Below are 19,700 nucleotides of genomic sequence, written 5' to 3'. Positions count from 1 at the left end.
AGGCCATTCTCACGTCGCGTGCTTTCATTTTGTTAGACACAATATAAAACTATAGCCTTTTAATTAGGGTATTAACATTTTTCTCAACTACCAACTGTTTCGGTCTTAACGTCATTCCTAAACCGGGTTTAGTTGGTGCCAGTGGCGTTAGTTAAAAAGCTAGCTTTACTTAAACAAAGAGGTAACGTTAATAGCATAACACAAGTAGCCTATCAGAGCTTGAACGTTAGCTAGATCTGCCCCTGTTTTGACAAGCGTTTCCTCTTTCACTTCAACCACATGCTGATACTACAGACACAGCATTGCACACACACACACTCGCACTGCTCGCTGAACAGATAAGCCACAGACACATCCTCTTGTAGCAGCCTGCTGTAACGTTATAAAGCTCCACATCTCTGCCAGCCTTTAACAGCTGCTTCACACATAGGCTACACGCCAGAGGAGGAACTCGGGATCAGTCTTGTAAGTCTTTTTTTTTTCTTTTTTTTGGTTGATATGTTTCACACGTTTAATGTGATTTTAGCTGTCTCCAAAGCCACAATACACTTTTACATTTTTTATATCACAGAAACCTATGTTTTTCTTCTGCCAGTTTAAAGTCGACTTAAGGAAGTCATGTAGGCCTATATTGTTGTGTGTCTCTGTATTGTCACTGATGCTTAAAATGGGTCCTAATACAGGCCTAATACATTTAAGAAGAAAACAAATTCCACCTGAAATTCATCAGGCAACATTTCTGTCCTGAAAATGTGAAATCTTCTTAAAACAAATATCTCAGTGATTACCTAGCTACCCCTTAACCTATATACCTTAATGCAGAGCGGCTGTTCTTTAAAGATAATGGGCATTTTCTTTTAGAGCAAAAGTGTGTACCCTAATAGGCCTATTTGCAAGTGGTCATCTATTATATGATGACACTGTGTGTGAGTAATTATAGATTTAATGGTCATGTCATCTTAGATAATTCTTTGGTGTTTTATATGTTTTCCAGGGAGTGACCATAAAGTTATGTGTTACTGTATGACTGTGTGGATGTGTGGTTACACTTGTTTTAATGACAGCATGGCTCAAGACTCTGTCATCCCCTCAGTGAGTCATTATGTATGATTATGTATGATTTTGATTAGCGTTACATAAGACTGTTCTGGAATGTTTGTGTGAGCTGTTCTTTCCATTGTTATCCTTCCTGTCTTGTTTCCTTTCTGTGAGCATTGCTTCCAGACAGCAGGGCGACTGCAGTGCTGTCACAGTAGCCTAAATGACAGTGAATAACACTCAGCAGCTCACTGCTCACTTTGTTTTTCCCCCAGGATGCCGTACTGTATGTCTTGTAAAATAATGAATAGTTTATTTTAATAGAAGGAAAGCTGCATTCTAATGTTAAATATCGATGTGAAAGCAGTAGTGTCTGACTAGCCGCCAGTAGGCTGGAATTTGTGACTGCTGATGTGCAGAGGAATGTATCATTCACCTAAAAGTTTTCCGTTTTACTGAGTATATTTCACTATCGATTAGGACCAAACATAGAAGTTGAAGCCCACATAATGTTTCTATTTGCTGTCTTTTGACATTCCTGCCTGTGTTGGACACTTAGGCTATTTAGTGCTGAAATGATTAGTCAATTAAGTTTTTTGTTGATCTGCAAAAAAATAAATCAGCTAGTTTAATAACTGATTAAGGGTTAAAGTAATTTAGTTATTAAGCAAACACGCCCAAACATTTGTTAGTTCCAGCTTCTTAACTGTGAGCATTTGCTTCTCTTCTTTTTATATATAGGCTATATATCTTTGTACATTGATATACTGTATACAGTATAGTGATTTTGTGCTGTGGGTCAGACAAAAAAAGGCCTACTGGAAGACATCACCTTGGGCTCTGCCATCTCCTTCACCTAACAATTAATCATTTAATCAAACAAATAAGTGAAAGATTAATCAATAATGAAAATGATCTGTTGCAGCCTGCACTTGTGAAGTAAAGGGTTGGCTTAAAATAGTGCATTTATCTGAACAAAGTCCCATTAATGCTTTGTGTTGCACAGCTGCTTTTTATGTTCACAACATTTCATGCCCACTGTTTTTTTGTTTGTTTTTTTTTAGCATTTTGAGCATTTTTTATGAACGATACACCTTAAAGATATAGCCATTAGGGCCAAAATGAAAATGCTGATACTATCTCAAGCTTACTTGGCCTAAGAGCATAGTGTCCAGACACAGGAGGGCAGTATTACTCTTACTAACACTGAAACTGAGTCTGAAACTCCCTGAAACCTTGCGTTTCTTTGCACTGCTACTTTGCACTCAACCATCATAGTTAAATCACTCCTGCCATATTTTCCTGTGAATGTAGCCTACTATCAGTGTAAATGCTGTTGATATGACTTGCCCCCTGTCACTTTCTTTGTCCTGCTCCAGGAAATATTATATTATTATTATTATCTGAATTTCAGGACCGATAAATCACAGATTAATTGGCATTCTTAAGGCAGCAACTGTGATTAATGACAGCCAGTGTTTACTAGCTAAGACTATCAGGTGTGTTTTATGTGTCCTGTTAATGATTACATTATCAGTCTAAAATTATAGACTTAAAGGTATAGGGAGTGTTTAGGCTATTGCTCATGCAGTTAATGCGTGTAACCTAATTATTCATCATCTGTTTATCTCACAGATTTGAACAATTCCGACGTGGAAAAAGGAGGATGGAGCAATTTAAGATGTCCCACTGGATTGTGTGACTAATGGCTTATTTTACATTTTATGAGTCACGGTTTAAGTTTCGACTATTTTCATAATTGAACCACTGAGGGTGTGTCTGGGACGGCCACTGTTACTACTACGGCATGCAGGATGGGCCAAACTCGCTCGGATCTATCGCACGCCAGAGCCACCCCAGGCAAAGCGAAGTGGAAAGCAGGCGAAACAGCCCACCGACTCCGTCTCTGCGGATCTAGGAGCGGAGAGAAGCGACGGGGTGACCAGTTGAACAGGAATCCGATGAAAAATAAAGTGCTATCGTGTCTGGGAAGGAGAAAGCGAGACTCCAGCCAAACAGAAGCGGATTTAGGTTGCGGAAACGGAGCCGGAGATCCAGCATCGCGCCGCGATCACCGAGTAGGAAAGTTGCCGAGGGACGAGGTTGTCTCGGCGGGTGAGGAACATCGAGCATCCCCGGGTTGTTTTGAGTCACCATCCGGCGTCGACGATAATGTCGAAGCTATCCAACACGCCGTGAACCGAGAGGCAGCGGCTGGGTCGTCCGATGCGTCAGGTTTGGAAACGCGGACCGGTGAAGTCAGCGGTGCTGGTAGCGAAGAGCCGAAACACGAGCGAGAGGACAATGCCTCGGAACCTCCGACGAGGGCCATGGAAGATCAGCCGCTGGGGGGAAACTACCAGCATCGTATTGTGACTGAGGCTCGTGAATTAACGGGGACTAGTCTGAGTTCAGCCCCGCTGCTCACCTCTGACCCCGACACTGAGCGGACTTTCTCTAGCTTGTCCCCAGATCAACATTTGGACAGTGGACTGTCGGTAACAGGCGATCACGCTGAGGCTAAACTGACAAAAAGTGAGTGCAGTACCGTCTCACGTGGGCCCAAAGCAGCCGGTGACCAAAACAAATGCTGTCCATTTGAAAGTGAGAGTCTAAAAGATTCTGATCAGGCTCCACGGGGTCCCCCAGGAGGCCAACGTTTCCCAGGAACCATACCGAAACTCATCATAACTAGAGACCCCAGTCCGACCCGCTCTCAGGACACATCGGCCCTGCTGACCGTCCGAACGGAGCTCGGCACCGGCTCGTGTCTGGATCCTCAGCCAGATGACGAGTCCCCCTGCTCGGACAGCGGCTGCGGAGGGTCCCCTGCGCTGATGCGCTCACCGAGGAAGCTGTCCAACTCCTCCTCCATCGGTCTGTCCTCCGCCTCGTCCTTCGAGGAGTCCGAGGACGACTTCACTGGGAGCGACATCGAGTCCAGTCTGTCTCCGGCCCGGTCTTTGTGTAGCCCGGACGATGGCACAGGGGTGAGTGTCTTTTTCAAATTTTTCCAGAACAAACCCATGATTGAAATTGCCTGTGCAGTTCAATAACTATACACAACTATGAACAATCACATTATGAACTGTCAGCTGTACAACAACAAAAAAAAAAATCATAAATACGTCTTACTGCTTTGTCTACCAAAAAATTACCAAATGCAAATATTGCGCAAAACTGACCATAGGCTACCAAAGCAGGTAGGCTACATTAAGCATATGTGGCCATTCCTCAACTGAACAAACCATGGTGTCCAGTGCAGATTTACTACACAGCAAAATAATTGGTTTGAGGAAAACAATAGAATATAAATGATGTTAATGTATATATCCATGCAAACACACACTGCATACAAGACACATGCAGGTCAACAACCCTATGAGCATGAAGACACACATGCGTCAACACATGCGCCACAGATTAGATGTGTAAAAGCTGTTCAAACTATGTCATATTAATATTTTAAGGTATTCAATTGCAAGGAAATGATGACCTATGTGTTGTGCAAATTACAAAAACAAGGCCCCAGCCCAGTCAATCAGGTGGTTTGCTGTACAGCATTTGTCTTGTGTGGTTTGGTGGAGCTCATGTTTGTATCAAATGACTGAGAAAATGTCAGTGACGAGTCACAACATTAAATAGCTTTTCCGATGCAATGTGTCTAATGTGTGGTTCAAAGCCTTAATGGTTGGACGCACCTCCCTGATAATGAATAAATGTAAACTGCCTCTTATCTCCAACCCCCACTTTTGTGTCCTTTTTACTCCCATGGCTCATGATCACATGGATATGCTGAGCTTAGACGCAGGAACATTTAAACTCTGTCTGGATGCACGTTTGAATAATTCGTCATCCCATTTAAGCTGTCACTTCAGCACAATTATACAAAGATGCTATCATAGCAGTCTAGAAGTTAGTTTACTGCCCCAGAGGCTTAGGGTTTCCTCTCCTTCAGACATTAGATTCAGTTTAAAGTTTCCAAGTAGGAAGTTGCTCCCCCCCCCCCGAGTCAGGAGGCTTTGATACACTGTCGACTAGAAATGCTTGGAATGACACAAGTTTTAAAAACAGATGTCTCTACTTCAGTTTGCCAGTATCTTCACTTCTCTGCAGTGTGTAAATCCTGAATGTCCAGGTTTTCTGTTCAGGCCAAATCACCAAGCCTGCATGTTAATAGTTGTACTCGTATATATTTTTCAATAATCTAGCCCCAGTTATTTTTCCATCATCAGGTATTTTATTTCTTATTCCAGAGATGGACATAACGCAGAGAAAAATGTGATTTCACGGTAGTTTGACCTCCTCAGGCCCCTACTTTATCATATTTTCATTATCATCATTAGCTGGTTGGTACCTTACACACTTTACACTTCATCGGACAGCTGCACCAAACACTGCTGCCTTTATGATCATTGTTAGGTGGAAATACGCCTCCAGTTGAGGACACATAACTGATATATTGCTGTGATTCATATTCATAAGAGTGTATCAGAGTGAGTTTGCTCAGGTCTACACAAACATTGAAATACAGTCAGCAGGGTAGACTATTATACCTTTCTTTTCTATATGAACACATCTTTTGATTTTCCCCAAAAAAATTTTATTCATTTTTACAGGGACAATGCATGTGCCAACATTACTAGAAAGGCTCATTTTCACCAGTTTTCCCTTGGCCAGATGTAAAATTAGCCATTAAAACAATAATAAAACAAACAACATTACAGACAAATCATATCACATACCAACAGAAGGACTACAAAATTCTAACAAGAAACAAGCTCAACTTCATCTGCATCTACAGCTATTTATTGTAGCATCTTTTTGGGCCGTCCTCACATGAGGGCCCTGGGTACTCAGTCCCCTCTCCACCCCCAGTCTGACACCCCTGTCTCCTTATATCATGTTAGCTTAGTTTGTGTAGGTAAAACATCAATGGACATACATCTTGATATACAGTGAGTGAGGTACAACACCATATTATTTTCTCAACCAATTTAAATCAAAAAAGTTTTGAACATTTTGATTCTGGCCTCATTATTATCGTCCTATCATATCCTAAAGGTTCCGATGACCAATGTAAAGTCTGGGCTTCTATGTACTCGCAGCTTTAGGGCTTTAAGGACATTAACATTATTGATTAATTTGCCAATTATGTTTTTAACTATAAAATGTAAGAAAATACAGAACAAAATACCAGTTATACTTTCTTGAGCACAAAGTGACATCTTCAAATGTCTTGTTTTGCCCACCCAGTAGTCTAAAACACAAAGATATTTAGTTTTATATGTTATAAAAACGGTGACAAGAAGCAAATCCTTTCAATTGATTAATCGACTAATAGTTTCAGCTCTGCACAGCTTGTGATACTTCCACCCACATGGTTTTGAATTTCCATATTCAAATAATAATTCCCATCTTGCCCTGTTTTATGTCCGAGGGTACGAGGACTTCCAAAATATAAGTTTCTTAATAGATAAATAATCTAACTCTCATTGTAGCATTGTTAGTGTCTCTCCTGGATTAGTCTTTCATTTTGAGTTAAATCATGTGAGTCTTTAACCGTCCCATTTCTCCACATGACAAACGTATTGATTGGCTGCCAGTCAGTCACACTAATTATTATTATTATTATTATTGGAATCAGCAGGTCAGTGGACAGTGTAATTTCCTGACTATAACACTGACAGCCAGGAAATGAGCAACCTGATTAGTTGCACTTGAGCTGTTGTAACAAACATGATGACGCTGGCTCGTGGTTTCTGAGAATGGCTGTGTTTTAATGGGCACGTTTTGTCCTCTCACTGTTGAGTAAAAGCTCTTTTGTCTTACAGCAACTAAGTAGGAGGGTGTGTGTTTGTTGTTGTTGGCTTTAAAAAGCTGGGGCCACGCTGTCCGCTCCCAGACAAACCAGTTGCATTTTGTACGCTCTGTGAAGCAAATACTTGCTCAGACATGCATTCTCAGCGAGACGCGCACAGCGATGCAGTGTTGCATTCAGAGTTCAGTGTGTGTCATGGAAAATTGGGCTGAAGGCAGAGCCTGTTGCTAGGTGACATTGTTGCCATATATGGTACTTATTTTTTTTTTCCTCTCCTTGTCTTGTTCTCTCTTTCTCACTCAGACAGTATCTACTCTGTCCCTGACATTTGAATGTTATTAGATGTTAATTCCTAGAAAGGTCTGCTCAGCCAACAATGCATATATTATTTTATAATTTATTATAACCTTATGAGACACTTATTTTTTTTTTTCCTCTTAATATTTTGCCCCGAAACCCCATGAGACATACAGTGGAACAGAAAATGAGGAAAATGAGCGTAAGCAGACATAAGAGACAAAAACATGTACTCAAACTTTGAACACGTAGCCTACACATGATGATGATTCTTATTCATGCATGCTTATTCAAATGAGCCACAATTGCAGACTTGTTTTCCATGTCACCCATTTTACAAAGTCCCACACATCACTCCCACAACACATCAATGCTACAAAGCAAAAAAAGAAAGAAAGAAATACAATACATGCTGTTTGTTTGGATCCACATTGCTATTATAAACTACTGTATTTCTACGGTGTATATACTTCAAGTATTCAGATCCTTTTAAAAGTAGCAATGCCACATGTAATATACTTCACTACGAGCAAAAGTCCTACATTCAAGTACAAGAATGTAACTAATCTTAAGCAAGTATAAGGACTCAATGCACAATAGACCCTGTGAGTGTTGTACTATCATATTTGTTTCATGGGATTAAATATTACTGATTACTAATATAATATATATACTTGATCTGTACTTTTGTAGTTTTATTGGCTCATCATGTGTTTTGGATGTACAATTTGGAAAATGACTAGTAACTAGTAAAGTGGAGTAAAAAGAACAGTATTTCCATCTGATTTGTAGTTGAGAAGATTAATACTCCTCCACACATACAGTAGAGTAAATGTACTTATGTACATCCCACCACTGATGACATTGTCTTGTTTGTGTCCAATAAAAATGGAGGATTTTTGAATTTTTACAGCTAACCTGAAAGTTTTCCTTTATTGATATGAGATAACTCTGACTTTTTAAACCTACAGCTTTAGCTCAAAATACATTGTCACAAAAGTGAAAGACTATATAAAGAATATTTTCATGATCGATTATTCGGTTCATTATTTGTTCAATTTATCATTTAATCCATAAATAATAGTGAAGGTTATTTAAAAAAAAGTGAAAATCTATTCAATTTACAGTGATACAGAAGACAAAATGCCAGCAAATCCCCACATTGGAGAGGATTTAACCAGCTAATATGTTGTATTTTTCCTTACTCAATTCTCTAAATTGCTGATGAATAATTTTCAGATGAATCGATTAAATGTTTGTTTTATCTGAAGTCTCTTTTCTTAAGATGGTATTTAAAAGCCATCCCATCTTCTGTTTGTTCAGTGGCCCACCACAGCTGAGCTGCTTGAACTTAAGGGAAAGGGATGTGGTTTTAAAGTAGTGAAGTCGTTTTGAGAAAAGAGCTCTGACAGTACCTGAAAACGCCCTCAGTTTATGCACATGTAGTCACTCCTGCAGCTGATGATAGTTGTCTTACAGGTTACACAAACACACACACACAGTTACATAGTACTGAGGAATTTCTCATGCAGACAAAAGGAGAGCGAGGGTATAGGAATGCCTGTATTCCCTACCCCCATGAGTCTGGCAAGAGATTGGCTCAGCGTGGGGCTCAGGCCAGGCCATGTGAGGATTAGGGGATGAGAAACGGAGGAGAATAACAAAGGTGAGACTGAAGGGAAAGAGAAGACAGCTCATTGTGTGGAGGTTAGTACCTTCAGGGAGAGCGAGTGAATGATTTGGGGCAGGAAGTAAATGGAAAGGGGACTAGTTCAAGCCGGGAGATGCTAGAAAAAGGGGAGTAAAATGACCGCTGTAGGTATGTGGATATGCTTGATGACAGCAACGAAGATATATTGAGGAAGGGAGGAGTGACACAATGTTGAAACAGGAGAAAGTGTGAATTTGGATGACAAAAAAAAGGTTTTTAGAGAAGAGGGTCAGAGTGAGAAATAAGTGTGAGCTTATAACTGAGGGGAACACAGCAAGGGTTTACAGACTGACTGAAGCTGGATACCTGGAACAAGACCGCATTAGCTCAGAGCTAACTTGGTTAAAAAAAGGTTATAGATGATTGTGAAGGATCTCAGGCCCACAGGGAGGCAGATGTCCCTATCGCTTGCCCGTGGAGACCCGGTGCTGATGGTGCAGAGTATTTTGAGCTGGCTGCGTTCCCGCTTAGTCTCCGGGGCTGTGTGTGCTTGTGTCAGCGCCTGCCTGCTCCTCCACTATTGCCCTGTCTGCCAGGTAAGAAACGATAAGCGGCAAATGCAGCGACACATGCTGTCAAGTGTATTTGCTGACGCCATGCTTCTTCAGAAAGATGATCTGAGGGTAGATTATATTCAATGCGGGATGACAGGTTTGGGTATTCAAATGTACATGGGATTGGTATCCCAGTCTCTTGTTGCTGTTACAGAATGTGATGGTTGTTTGACACACAGTATGCAGTCAGCTCTGTGTAACTGATGATTTGTCTTAAGAAGCCAGTAATCCAACCAGCAGGATCAGCGTGCTTTAGGCTGTAATACTTTGTGTAATCAGTTCATTTCTCAGATTTGAATTTTGACAAATACACTCAGTGTATTTTTTAGGTACATCTTGCTAAAACTAATGCTTTATACTGAGAGGTATCAACCCCACTTACCACTACCTCACTATATTGAAATACACATTGACAGCATTACAAATTAAAGCCTTTAAACTGAACACACAGTTGATTCAACACCTCTATAAAGCAGTTTCATCCAAAACTGAACATTATAACCTTCATGAAGAAAGAATCTATAGCATGACTGTTGTATAAGACTGGATTAGTTTTTAGCTAGGTGTACCTAATAAACTGGCAACTGAGTGTGGCTGCCTCTTCCTGCAGTTTGCTAGACCACCAGCCGATCAAAAGTAGATTACATTAGATGAATTGCGGGGGACTGTGTCCTCGAAAAATAACCTCAGAGTATAGCGGAGTTGACGTTAAAAGGTATTTTTACTCCAAAATAAAATGCAACTTTAGCGAAATTTGTGTAATTCTTACATTTAATACTCAATACACATTTAGTGTTTGGTTACAGGCTATGAAATGTGTTACTTTCAATGAAAAGGAGAAATAAGGAGAGGAGAAATAAAGTTTCCACTGTATTTAGCTGTCAAGTTATTAAGAATAGTTTGAAAGATAACCTTTAGCTAATGACTATAACAAAATTGCATATTAAACTAGTTAAAGCTGTATCAAAGGCAAATAACTAAGTACTCTTCAAAATGGGTTCAAACATATTCTTTCCATGATGATGATCCCCACCCCAGCACATGACTTTAAACAATATTATATGTTGACGTAATTCTTGCCTTGCTCTCCTACGTGTGTGTGTGTGTGTGTGTGTGTGTGTGTGTGTGTGTGTGTGTGTGTGTGTGTGTGTGTGTGTGTGTGTGTGTGTGTGTGTGTGTGTGTGTGTGTGTGTGTGTGTGTGTGTGTGTGTGTGTGTGTGTGTGTGTGTGTGTGTGTGTGTGTGTGTGTTTTTTTTAAGGAACAGACAGACTAATAGAGGCAATTGGAGTGTGATCAAAGTAAACAAACAAAAAAAACAGAATGCCTTTGGGAAGACAAAATGACATTTGATTGAAAGAAAGTGGTAGAGATGAGCAGCAGTGAGACTTCTATTTGACTTAAAATGGAGAAAAATATAAATAACCCGGGCACATTCTTCTGCATCAACGCTTTGGGGAATGAAGAAGAAGCTTATAAAACAACAAATGTTGAAATGATCTCTGTTATATATATTCGTGAGTTATATAAAAAAATAAAAATAAAAAGAGAGTGGAGATGGTGAAGGTTGAACTGTGAAAGCTGAAATGTGACCTCCGTATTTAAAAAGCTGGGATGTGTGGGATGAAGAGGCAGGATGAGACAGCAATACCAATATACAGTTTGCTCAGTTTGAAACCGTCCAGGAGTTTTACATATCATTTTTAGGGATTCTCTTATCCAAACACCTCCATAAGTAGCATTAGCTCTGGTAATTTTAGTCCAATACAGTACATTTGACCCCAAAGAGGCAACACATTAATCTGTCAGCTTGAAGCAATTAGAGAGAGAGTCTGATGGCATTTGGATAAGGGCAGTGAAAGAAGAGAGGATGGAGATTTGGGTGTCGTTCCCCCTTTGCACCCCTAGCAAAAGAAAAGCAGGTTACTGTGGTCTGATGGGTAAATACGGTTTGTGTTTTGTCCACAAATGTTTGGATTGCAGTGTTGGCGGTTTCTTAAAGGTCCCATGACATGGTGCTCTTTGGATGCTTTTATATAGACCTTAGTGGTCCCCTAACACTGAATCTGAAGTCTCTTTCCCGAAATTCAGCCTTGGTGCAGAATTACAGCCACTAGAGCCAGTCCCACAATGAGCTTTCCTTAGGATGTGCCATTTCTGTGTCTGTAGCTATTGAGGAGGAGAGAGGGGTGGGGGGACAAGGTTGAGGGTTGGGGTGTGGCCTTGACCAACTGCCACTTTGCTCGTTTGAAAGCCATGATGTCTCCCTCTCATGGGTGGGCCAAATTCTCTGGGTGGGCAAAGCAGAGAAAGGGGAGGTAACCTTGCTCCTTATAACCGCATAAGGAGAAGATTCCAGATCGGCCCATCTGAGCTTTCATTTTCTCAAAGGCAGAGCAGGATACCCAGGGCTCGGTTTACACCTATCGCCATTTCTAGCCACTGGGGGACCATAGGCAGGCTGGGGGAACGCATATTAATGTTAAAAAAACCTCATAAAGTTAAATTTTCATGCCATGGGACCTTTTTTAAAACGGATATTTTACAGCAACTACAGTACGTGGGTCCAGCAGGCAGGAAACGTCAGTCTTTTGACAGTTTCACAGATGCACAGAACAACCTATGATGTGATAACCTGATCCTAGCAAGTTGATTTCAATGCACCGAATTGCAAGTAATCAAATGGCCCAAAAAACACCTCAAATAATTCAAATACACGGATCAAGGCTAAAAATGTGTGCATTTCAGAGCAAATAACTAAATGTCAAGTATGTCCTGTTACTTTAAAGAACTGATAAACAAAAACAAACCTTGAGCTGAGTCCTCAGTCTTATAGACTCTTGTGTTATGAACTTTACATAACTGGTTCATAATTATCCCTTACAGCAGCACTTTGGAGGCCAACCGCTGGCAACAGATTTATTGTAATGACCGGGTTGAGTGTCTGAAGTTGAATTGATGTGAGTGTTGTATGTGTATAAGGTTAGGTGGGATATTTCTCTGCTCTATACGAATATAACCGTCCTGTTGTAAACAGGAAAAATATGAAACACTCAGAGTAGTGTAGAAGAGTATTTTCACCCTTTTTAAAGAGTTTAAAGTCAATATTGCAGCTAGATCTAAAGGAAAGAATGAAGGATATGCATAAACAAAACACTCCCCATCAATGCAGAGGGAATATCGTGGGAGAGATAGCCTTTTGAATTCCAGGTCGATGTATTCACTACCAAGAAATCAGAAAATAAGAAAAGGCCTATGGCAGTCTTTATCCTAACAAAGACAAAATTGGCCGCTGATGTTGGATGAAAATAAAGCAACAAAAATCACAGAAATGGTGTTGCCTACCATAGAAAACATACTGACTTTGATCTAAGAAAACTGCAGATAGATTTGCAAGTCCTTCATGGCTCCTGTGTACACATACATGGGTCACAAGTAAGACATCTCCTTCGATTGGTAAGACATGTCAAAATGAGGGAGCGGGAATGATCTTGTGCCACAAATGTTGTGAAATGCAGTTGGCGTCACGTTTCATCGCTGTTCTTTCCCCTGACGGTGGCAGAGGTTATGTCTGGGTTAATCTGTTGATGGGATTGAAGGTCTCAGGTCACAGGTGTCTCATAGTCATTACTCTCTGCCTCTTGTGTCTCTCTTAAATCCTGACGTTGACCAGCTGTCTGACGAAGCACGGACATGTTGTTCAGTTTCCCCATCATAAGGAATCAACAGAACCAAATGATAAAATGGTTAAAGCCCCTGAAAACTTGGTATCAAATCTGACGTCTTTCTCAATAACACAAGATATTCACAACTAAGCACATACTTAAGCAACTTGTAGGAATCCATTACTCATAGTAAGAGGCTGGTTGAGAGAATATTCTTTCAGGGCCTTAAAGTTACAAAACCGCACTCCTTAAACTCCAAGTAATAAAAATTATTCTAAGGTAAACACAGCCCCCCCCCCCCCTTTATTTCTGTTGCACTAAGACACTGTTTTATTGTGACAGAGTTTCAACAGAGCAGCTGTGGAAAGAATGCATGTGAGGAGAGCAGAGATAGGCTGACATGTAAACATGGCAGAGATAGGCCTGGCAGGGCAGCACAGTCATTCGCAAAAGTTATTTACTTATAAAAAGATTAGTTTTATTATTATTATAGTCTCTTTTCCCTGTGTTTTATTACTCACATTAACCCTTTTTTGCCTTTGTCATACTCCCGTGTTCCTGTGTACATATATTTGCATATAGTACACACAAAAAAACATTGTAGGAATGATTTAGAAAGACTGCAAACTGAAGAGCCAAGGGAAATATTCAATTATATTGTTTGCCTCTCAGTAATGACACACACACACACACACACACACACACACACACACACACACACACACACACACACACACACACACACACACACACACACACACACACACACACACACACACACACACACACACACACATTCCTATTCTAAACTGGCTCTCCGTTTGTTGTGATTTCCCACACACACAAGTGTTAATCAATCAATGTCATGTTCCTTGCAGATTGCTTGCGTCAAAGCCCCTGTTGCACACTGTCCTTGCTCTGGTGTTTCCCAATGCAGATAACCGTTACACACACAAACACACACAATTTTGGACAGTAAGGCTGTGTTTTACGACCCCACAGTGGTGGCTTTGGTAAATGTTTTATGAATGGGTTTTGTCACGTACCTAGTGCACCTGGCCTTGTCTAAAGGGGAGGATCTGTCCAATGTCTACGTGTGTGTGTGTGTATGTGTGTGTGTGTGTGTGTGTGTGCGCGCAGGGTGTGTACACTACAGGGTGTGTTTTACTTTAATGAATAATCATTCTCTTGCCTGTACTGTATTTAGCTCAGTGCTTTATTGTGACCAGAAAAGAAACCCTCGCACTGATTACTCAGAGCTTCAGATTTGTCATTTGTGCGACGACCCACACCTTTTTGTAACAAGAGGATGACGTTCTTCGTCGTTTTTCCTTTTCTAGAATAAGTCCTGGCAGAAATTGAAGACCATGGTCCACTGGTCCCCCTTCGTCGTGTCCTTCAAGAAGCGTTACCCATGGGTGCAGCTCGCTGGTCACGCAGGTATGCATAAATATACGTTGTTTGCTTAACCGCACAACATCCTCAGACGTGCATTCTTTTATCTTCAGTCTTTACCTCTGTATGTCTCCTTCTCCAAGGTAACTTCCAGGCTGGGGAGTATGGACGCTTGTTGAAGCGATACTGCGAGTGTGAGCAGCAGTGCCTACAGAAGCTGATGAAGGACACTCTGCGCCCCTATGTACCTGGTTATTATGGGGTAGTACAGAGAGACGAGCAGGACTATAACCTGATGGATGACCTGCTGGCTGACTTTGACTCGCCCTCTATCATGGACTGTAAGATGGGCAGCAGGTAATTAAGCACAGGATGAAGGAAGCGTAATTTTGTGGCGAACATTTTCCAAGAACTTGACAGCAGGAGCCCTTTAATCTTGTTCTTTTGGAAGATACAGTCAGCCTTGAAAATGAACCTTTGTATACACATATAAGCCTTAACACAGTTTGCTCCCATTAGTTATCTGCCTCTCTATCAAATTTACTGTTAATAATAATAATAATAATAATGGCTGTATTTGTAGGCAACAAAAGGCTTCATAGGAACTAAAGTAGTCCTTCAGTAGGACTAAAACGATTTAGAAAATGACAATATACATAACAATAAGGACATAAAATCAGTACAGAATTTTAATTAATTAATTCAATAGCAAAGAGAAGGAAAGGGAATGAAATAAAATATAAAAATGCATACTTTCTTTCCAGGACGTACTTGGAGGAGGAGCTGATAAAAGCCAGAGAGCGTCCACGTTTGCGGAAGGACATGTACGAGAAGATGGTGGCAGTGGACCCCGGGGCCCCCACAGAGCAGGAGAGGGCCCAGCAGGGAGTCCTCAAACCCAGATACATGCAGTGGAGGGAGACGCTCAGCTCCACAGCCACCCTGGGCTTCCGCATCGAAGGCATTAAGGTCAGAGGTCATCCTGGACATGCAGCCTTATGAGCATGCCTGGCTGTAGTACTCAGTGCTATTGAGGCAACAAGAAGTTTCTATAAGAATCAATCAATGGGGGTAAATATTTATCAGTCTGTTCATTGGATGGACCACACACAGTGGAGAGGAAATGGCAAACCATTTTTGGGCTAGATGTGCAGCCATAAAAAATAAATCCAGGGCTGGTTATCAGGTCGCACTAATAACTGCAGATTTGCATGAACTCAGACATGAATAGAAGTATCTCATGACTCTTAGCATTTAAAGCAGCAGCTGTACTTTCCAGTGGAACAAGTGTAAGCAGCCAAGCTGTGGCAGTGAAATTTATATATTTGTATGTAAGTATTTGTAAGTTAGTATTTGTTGTTGTTTCCCATTGCATCCTCAGCAGAAGACAAAAATTAGAACAAATTTACTTAAAGGTTTTTCCATTACATGGTACCTGCTCGACTCGACCGCGGGGTCCTGTCCTCCGTTTTCCATTGCAGATTTAGTACCGCCTAATGCCCGTAAGTGGAAACTGCCTGCGAGCTTCTCCTGTACTATACGGTAATTCCTCTACTATGCGACCGTAAGTCGCATGGTTATGACACAGTCGTTAGCCTATTTTTACAAAAACGTCATAGCGACGCCGCAGGAAACTGCCGTGACCTAACGCGACACACACACACAGAACGTCGAAGGTGTGTTGTTTTTTTTTTACTCTCGGCAAGAAACATTTTGTTTCAAAAGAAGCTGGAGGCAGCAAAAAAAAAAAACGCTGCCTAAACTATTTAAAAGCGGCGGGTTTGTTCAGGACACCCCTGTCTGTCGCTAGCACTGATGATGCAGTGATCAGTGACGATTCTCTCCGACCAATCAGGCTTCACGTCACCTGTTGGTATCTCCTCAGCTCGCTTGGAACCTCGACTGAGGTGGTACTAAAAAAAAAATACCTGTTGGCAGGTACCAGGGACTTTTTTTCGTAATGGAAAACTAAAGAAGGCGAGTCGAGTCGAGCAGGTACCATGTAATGGAAAAACGCCATTACTGTGCTGCACTGAATACTCAGCAGGTAACAACAGAACTTGCAGCTGGAATGAATCAGGAAGCTTTAAATGAATAACTAAATTGAAATATTGTCCTCGTGCAGGTAGAAAATGGCAATAAAAGGGAGAGAATAAGATATCTTGTTTCCTTTTTTTTTTTTCTTCAGAAGTCTGATGGAACTTGTAACACCAACTTTAAGAAGACGAAGCACAGGGAGCAGGTGATGCAGGCCTTGAAGGACTTTGTAGCTGGCAACACTAAGATTCTGGTATGTTACTAGTTTTTACTATGTTACTAGTTCTGCTGCTGTTACTGCCCGTGCTTTCTGTCGATGGTTACCTAGCAACAGGTCCTGGCCAAGAAATAGGTTGGCGCATAATCCCCTCCATAACGGCAAACTGTTGTTTATACATGTATGTTTTTTTTTTTTTTTACAGTATGTATTATACAAACACAATCTAATGTTTTGTTGATGTTTAGCGGTGTTGGTAGGTGTATTTAGTGACTTTTGGACAGAGCCAGGCTGGCTGATTCTGTTTTCAGTCTTTATCCTAAGCTATGTTAGCCAGCTGCTGGCTGTAGCTTCATATTTAATGTACAGACAGTGGTTTTTCAAATGTATTAAGTAGCAACCGCATAGAAGAAGGATATACGGCTTTTGACTGTGGGAAAGAAGAACATATATTTATCGGTCTATTTTGCAGATGCCCTACATCTCTTTATTTTTCTCTTTTTCTTAGAAACTCTACCTGCAGCAGTTGGAGGAACTCCGATCCGTCCTTGAGCAGTCTCACTTCTTCAGGACACATGAGGTGAGACGCACTGACGCACACTCCGTTTTCATGATTTCTGAACCAACCTGTTGGCCGAGTTGAAGATTTTGTGATAGAATCCCATCAGTAGCTTCTGTATTGAATCACTCACACACCCAATCTCACCCGTTTCTCCCATCGCAGGTCGTCGGCAGCTCTCTGCTGTTTGTGCACGACGCCTCGGGGAATGCCAGAGTGTGGATGATCGACTTTGGGAAGACGGTTCCCCTGCAGGCCCCTCTGACCCTGGACCACAGGACCCCCTGGATGGAGGGCAACAGGGAGGATGGCTACCTGTGGGGACTGGACAACCTCATAGACATCTTCAACAGTATGCTGCCACAGACACCTTGAGCGAGGGACTCCGAAGACTCCAATGAAACATTGGTCCATGTCCAGATGGTGGAAGAGATACAAGATCAGGAGAGTTTGGAGAAAAGAATAAAAGATTACACAACCTGAGACTGACAGAGGAAGGATTAGAAGAGGGCCACCGGTTTGATTTTTATGACCCACACAATGATCCAAATGTCTTTTATTCCGTGTTGCTTGTACTTAAGAAGAGGATGAACGAAGGCAAGCCCTTGATTTCTTTTGCAAAGTGTAGGATGACGACTTTATGCTTAATGCTCCGTTTGTGGGACAGATGATGTGTGTTGAGGCAAACGGTAGTAGGAAGAGAAAGAGGGAGAATTGAATACAGAATTGTAACTTTTGTTACATGGGACTATGGAGAGTACAGTCCTCTGAATTCATGGACCTCTGACAGTCCCTTTTTCTACAAAGGCACACATTCAACATTGCTCATCTCCCTCCTCAACTTCTCCCTCTGTTGGTTAGAGTTGCACTCAGCACTCTTGCAACCATGAAGTTGATTCAGAGGTATAAAACATTTTCACGCAGCCTTCAAGGAGCATTGGGTAACGGGAGTTTAATTCTTGTCATGGACCACTTTTGATGTTTAGGTATACAGTAAACACTAAAACACTGATCGGACCACATGTTAACTCACTCAGTGTGTAAAAACATTTTTATTTAATTTTTGTTTGGCCATGGTATACCCTCCTTACTTTGTTTGTTTGTACAATTTATGTGCCTAGAGCTGTTTGATCATTCCAGTGCAGTGGATTATTTTTCTTCCAAAGAGGTCACCCAAGTGTAAACTGATTTACAATATAATCCCAAAGTTTAACTTCTTGCCGAAAAGCATTTTCTAAATTTGGATTTTTGTATGATAATGCAGTGAAAGTTTTTTTTTCTTCTCTTCCTCTTTTAACTGTGCAGTAATCAGCTTGGCAGCCATGTTTTGTCTGGAATTTGTTGCACTATGGATCCTCACAAAGCCATTGAACAAATCAGGCGGTGCCTTTGTGTGTTAAGAATGGGGAGCAGCAGTCAAGTATTGGGTTTACAGATGCAGACATGTAGAAGTTTATAACATGAATTTAATTTGTTATCACTTCTCTCTGATCAGTGTTGCTTTAGATGATGAGATTGCTTCAGTTGCTTGCAGCAACGCAGTGATGTAACGGTCGAAATGAAACTGGAGTTAGCCTACCTGATTAAACTGCAGTCTGTGAGGCTTTTGGGAGGTTTCACTTATGTTCCAACTTAAAGGCCGGCTACACACTGGCTGCGTGGCGTGTCAGTTTTTATTTCGGCTCCCATGTTAACAGGTTAGAACTTGCACACTGCCTGCGTAACACGCACGTCTCAGGTGCCTCGAGCCGTGCCGGAAATGCGTTTTTGATGTTTGAAAGTCTGTAAGTTTTGACATAAATGCAGATATAAATGTAATAAAAAAAAAAAAATTTGATTTTCAAATATTGCACCTGTCAATACAAAACAAAATATTCTGTAGCCTATTTTGCCGTCAATACTGCCGACGACATCTTTGCTGTAATCAAATCAGTATATATATATATATTTATGTTCGAGTGCAGTAATCAATGGGAAACATACACGTGTACAGACAAGGCTAGCCGCAGCAGCGCCGCGTCAGACACGTTTCTGGTGTGTAAAGACAGAGAAAAATCCACGCAGCTGACACGCAACAGAAACGCCACGCTCAAGCCACGCAGCCAGTGTGTAGCCGGCCCTTACACGTGATCCTCAAACTGGAAATGTGTCTTATGATTGAACGGATGACTCATAATCGAATACAAGTCAAAATCTCATTTAGCTACATTAAACAGGTTTGTAGGGTTGAATTTTTGTATACAGAATGTAGTTTACAAAGAAACAACATTGTTCTATTTAGATAGTAAGTCAGTGCTTATGACCATATGTTTAATTTCTTGACTGGAATGCAGCCATAACAGTCTCGATTCTTCAAGACGTCCTTCGACCGTGTCAGGCAGCACTGTTTGGGCGTGTGCGTTAGCTAA

The 19,700-nt window shown here is 41.2% G+C and overlaps 1 protein-coding gene across 1 annotated transcript; it reads left to right on the top strand.

Moving 5' to 3' along the window:
* itpkcb (inositol-trisphosphate 3-kinase Cb) lies at positions 1–19,137 on the top strand. The gene is made up of 8 exons (XM_039823544.1): positions 1–465; positions 2,674–4,028; positions 14,425–14,524; positions 14,623–14,836; positions 15,244–15,448; positions 16,668–16,769; positions 17,242–17,313; positions 17,458–19,137. The coding sequence occupies exons 2-8, from the start codon at positions 2,853–2,855 to the stop codon at positions 17,665–17,667; spliced, it is 2,079 nt and encodes a 692-aa protein (XP_039679478.1). The 5' UTR covers positions 1–465; positions 2,674–2,852; the 3' UTR covers positions 17,668–19,137.
* Positions 19,138–19,700: the final 563 nt, after the last annotated feature.

The sequence above is a fragment of the Perca fluviatilis genome, chromosome 2 (genome assembly GCF_010015445.1).
Source record: "Perca fluviatilis chromosome 2, GENO_Pfluv_1.0, whole genome shotgun sequence".
In the NCBI taxonomy this organism is placed as follows: Eukaryota; Metazoa; Chordata; class Actinopteri; order Perciformes; family Percidae; genus Perca; species Perca fluviatilis.
The sequence above is the reverse complement of the archived record's forward strand: the minus strand, read 5'-3'. Positions and strand labels throughout refer to the sequence as shown.

What these genes read in the sequence shown, in the direction of transcription:
- itpkcb (XM_039823544.1), top strand. Translation starts at nt 2,853, where the DNA reads ATGGGCCAAACTCGCTCGGATCTATCGCACGCCAGAGCCACCCCAGGC. An exon ending in TCCGCATCGAAGGCATTAAG is followed by an intron (nt 15,449 to 16,667) that starts GTCAGAGGTCAT and finishes TTTTTTCTTCAG; the next exon opens with AAGTCTGATGGAACTTGTAA. An exon ending in CTGGCAACACTAAGATTCTG is followed by an intron (nt 16,770 to 17,241) that starts GTATGTTACTAG and finishes TCTTTTTCTTAG; the next exon opens with AAACTCTACCTGCAGCAGTT.